This window comes from Octopus bimaculoides, chromosome 10 (assembly GCF_001194135.2).
Source record: "Octopus bimaculoides isolate UCB-OBI-ISO-001 chromosome 10, ASM119413v2, whole genome shotgun sequence".
NCBI lineage: Eukaryota > Metazoa > Mollusca > Cephalopoda > Octopoda > Octopodidae > Octopus > Octopus bimaculoides.
The window spans coordinates 15829193-15831350 of NC_068990.1; the positions used below are offsets into that span (position 1 = coordinate 15829193).

At 35.6% G+C, this 2158-nt stretch overlaps 1 protein-coding gene across 1 annotated transcript in view; it reads left to right on the forward strand.

Annotated features, from left to right (window-relative positions):
• LOC106879895 (WD repeat-containing protein 35) overlaps window positions 1-2158 on the forward strand; it is a 99754-nt gene that overhangs the window by 17490 nt on the left and 80106 nt on the right. Inside the window, exon 10 of the mRNA XM_052971236.1 lies at window positions 314-439. Within this exon, the coding sequence (XP_052827196.1) occupies window positions 314-439 (126 nt within the window). The remainder of the gene's footprint in view (window positions 1-313; window positions 440-2158) is intronic.

Below are 2158 nucleotides of genomic sequence, written 5' to 3' on the forward strand. Positions count from 1 at the left end.
TGCTAGCATGGAAAGCGGACTTTAAACGATGATGATGATGATGATGATGACACATCTGTCAAGGGGAAACAGGAATGTCAGGATGGAAAACACAATGTCAGAATGAGGAAGGAGCACCCATGCACACACACACATACACACACATGATGGGCTTCTTTCAGTTTCCATGTACCAAATTCACTCATATGACATTTACCCAAGGTGCCACACAGTGTGACTGAACCTGAAACCACATGGTTGGGAAGCGAACTTCTTAACCACACAACCATACCTGCCATTTTGATGTCTAAATATGTTTCTTTTATTCTTTCAGCTTTTAAGGAATTTAAAAATACCTAGCAAGAATCTGAAGAGTTTTTCATGGGACAAAGCTGGATTACGATTAGCAATTGCCTCTGACCATTTACTTTACTTTGCCAACATCAAACCAGACTACAAGGTTAGTGTTACCATTTCCTCTGCTTGGAATTACCAACATTTCAGGAAAGACTCAAAAGACAATATGCGTGTATATGTGGACATGTGTTTGTGTCTGTGATGGTGCGTGTAAATGTCATCATTATCATCATTAAATGTCTGTTTTCCATGCTGGCATGGGTTGGATGATTTGACAGGAGCTGGCTAGCTGGACAGCTGCAGCAGTTTTCAGTTATCTGTTTTGGAATGATTTCTATGGCTGGATGCTCTTCCTAATGCCAACCATTTTACAGAATGTATTGAGTATGTATTTAACATGGGTACCAACACAGGTACTTTTTTACATGGACCCAGCACAGGTCCTTTTTTATGAGGTGTTTCGTAATTTTTTAGAATTTGTTTACAGCCATTTTTATTAAATTGAAATTAACTCAGTTGTTCTCGTAATTTACAGTAAAATAATTTTGTTAAAGAACTCAAATGTGAAGAGAGGATAGTATCTATAGCGTTTATTTCTTTCAGCTAAATACAACAAATGAAAGCTACAAAATTTCTTCTGTCTTTAACCATTATGTAAATTGTTTATATATATATATATAGGTATATGATAGGATTATCTTTTAAACAAGCGATATGAAAATAGCCGAATTTGTTTACACACTACAAAATATTCATTTTCTAAGTATAATTAAATATGTAAAACATTCCACTTTCTAAGTATAATTAATTATAATTAAATATTAATAAGGTCAGAGTTAGCTCCCTCTTCACCAAAACCTAGAGTTACTCACCTTTACTAACACCGCTGGTGCTAAAAGTAAAAGACACGCTTGAATTTTTAAAAATAAACATGTGCGAAATGCGTTTGACCAAAAATGGAACTACGAGCTTGAACAGCACCCACCCTACCTCTCCTTCAGAGAAAGACTATTAACACAACTCCAACTAAAATGTAAGACTAACTTTACCTAACACTATTCTTATACAACTATGTGGATTACTCTATCCACTAACTGTTATTCCTGCATCTCTCACGTCATGAACTTTAACATTCTGAAGAGATCTGCCAAACCATTTGGCACATCGAAACGATCGTAAATGACTCATTATATGATCTCCACATAATTAAATCAATGGCTAACTAGCCCAACCGACTTGCTTCTTGTGTTTGTTTCTCCATTCTCCACTTAACTATATATATATATATATATATATATAATAACTGAGTACACTATGTAAAATGGTTTGCATTAGGAAGGGCATCCAGCCATTGAAAACAAGCCAACACAGACTATGGAAGCTGGTGCAGACTCTGGACTTGCCAGTTCATGTCAAGCCATCCAATCCATGCTGGCATGGAAAATAAGTGCTAAGTGTTGATGATGATGATATAAAGTCTCAGTCTGTGTGTATGTATGTAATATACGTATGTAGTACACGCCTGTTCCTTACTCCATTTTCTTTCTCTGCTTTTTTTCTCTCCTGTACTATTCATTCACAAAGAGAGTGTTAGAAACATAAAACACTTTTCCTTCTGCATTATTTACATTTGACGGATATTTGTCCTCATCTTGTTTGTTGTTAACACAATGTTTCAGCTGTTTCACCCTCCAGCCTTCATCAAGTGTCTATTTTTCCTAATTTCCTACAAGTAAATCAAATACAGTTTTTCTTTTTTGTCTGATATCTTTTTGTGCTCTTTCTCTCTCTCTTTCTCACTGTCTCTCTATCTCTCTATCTC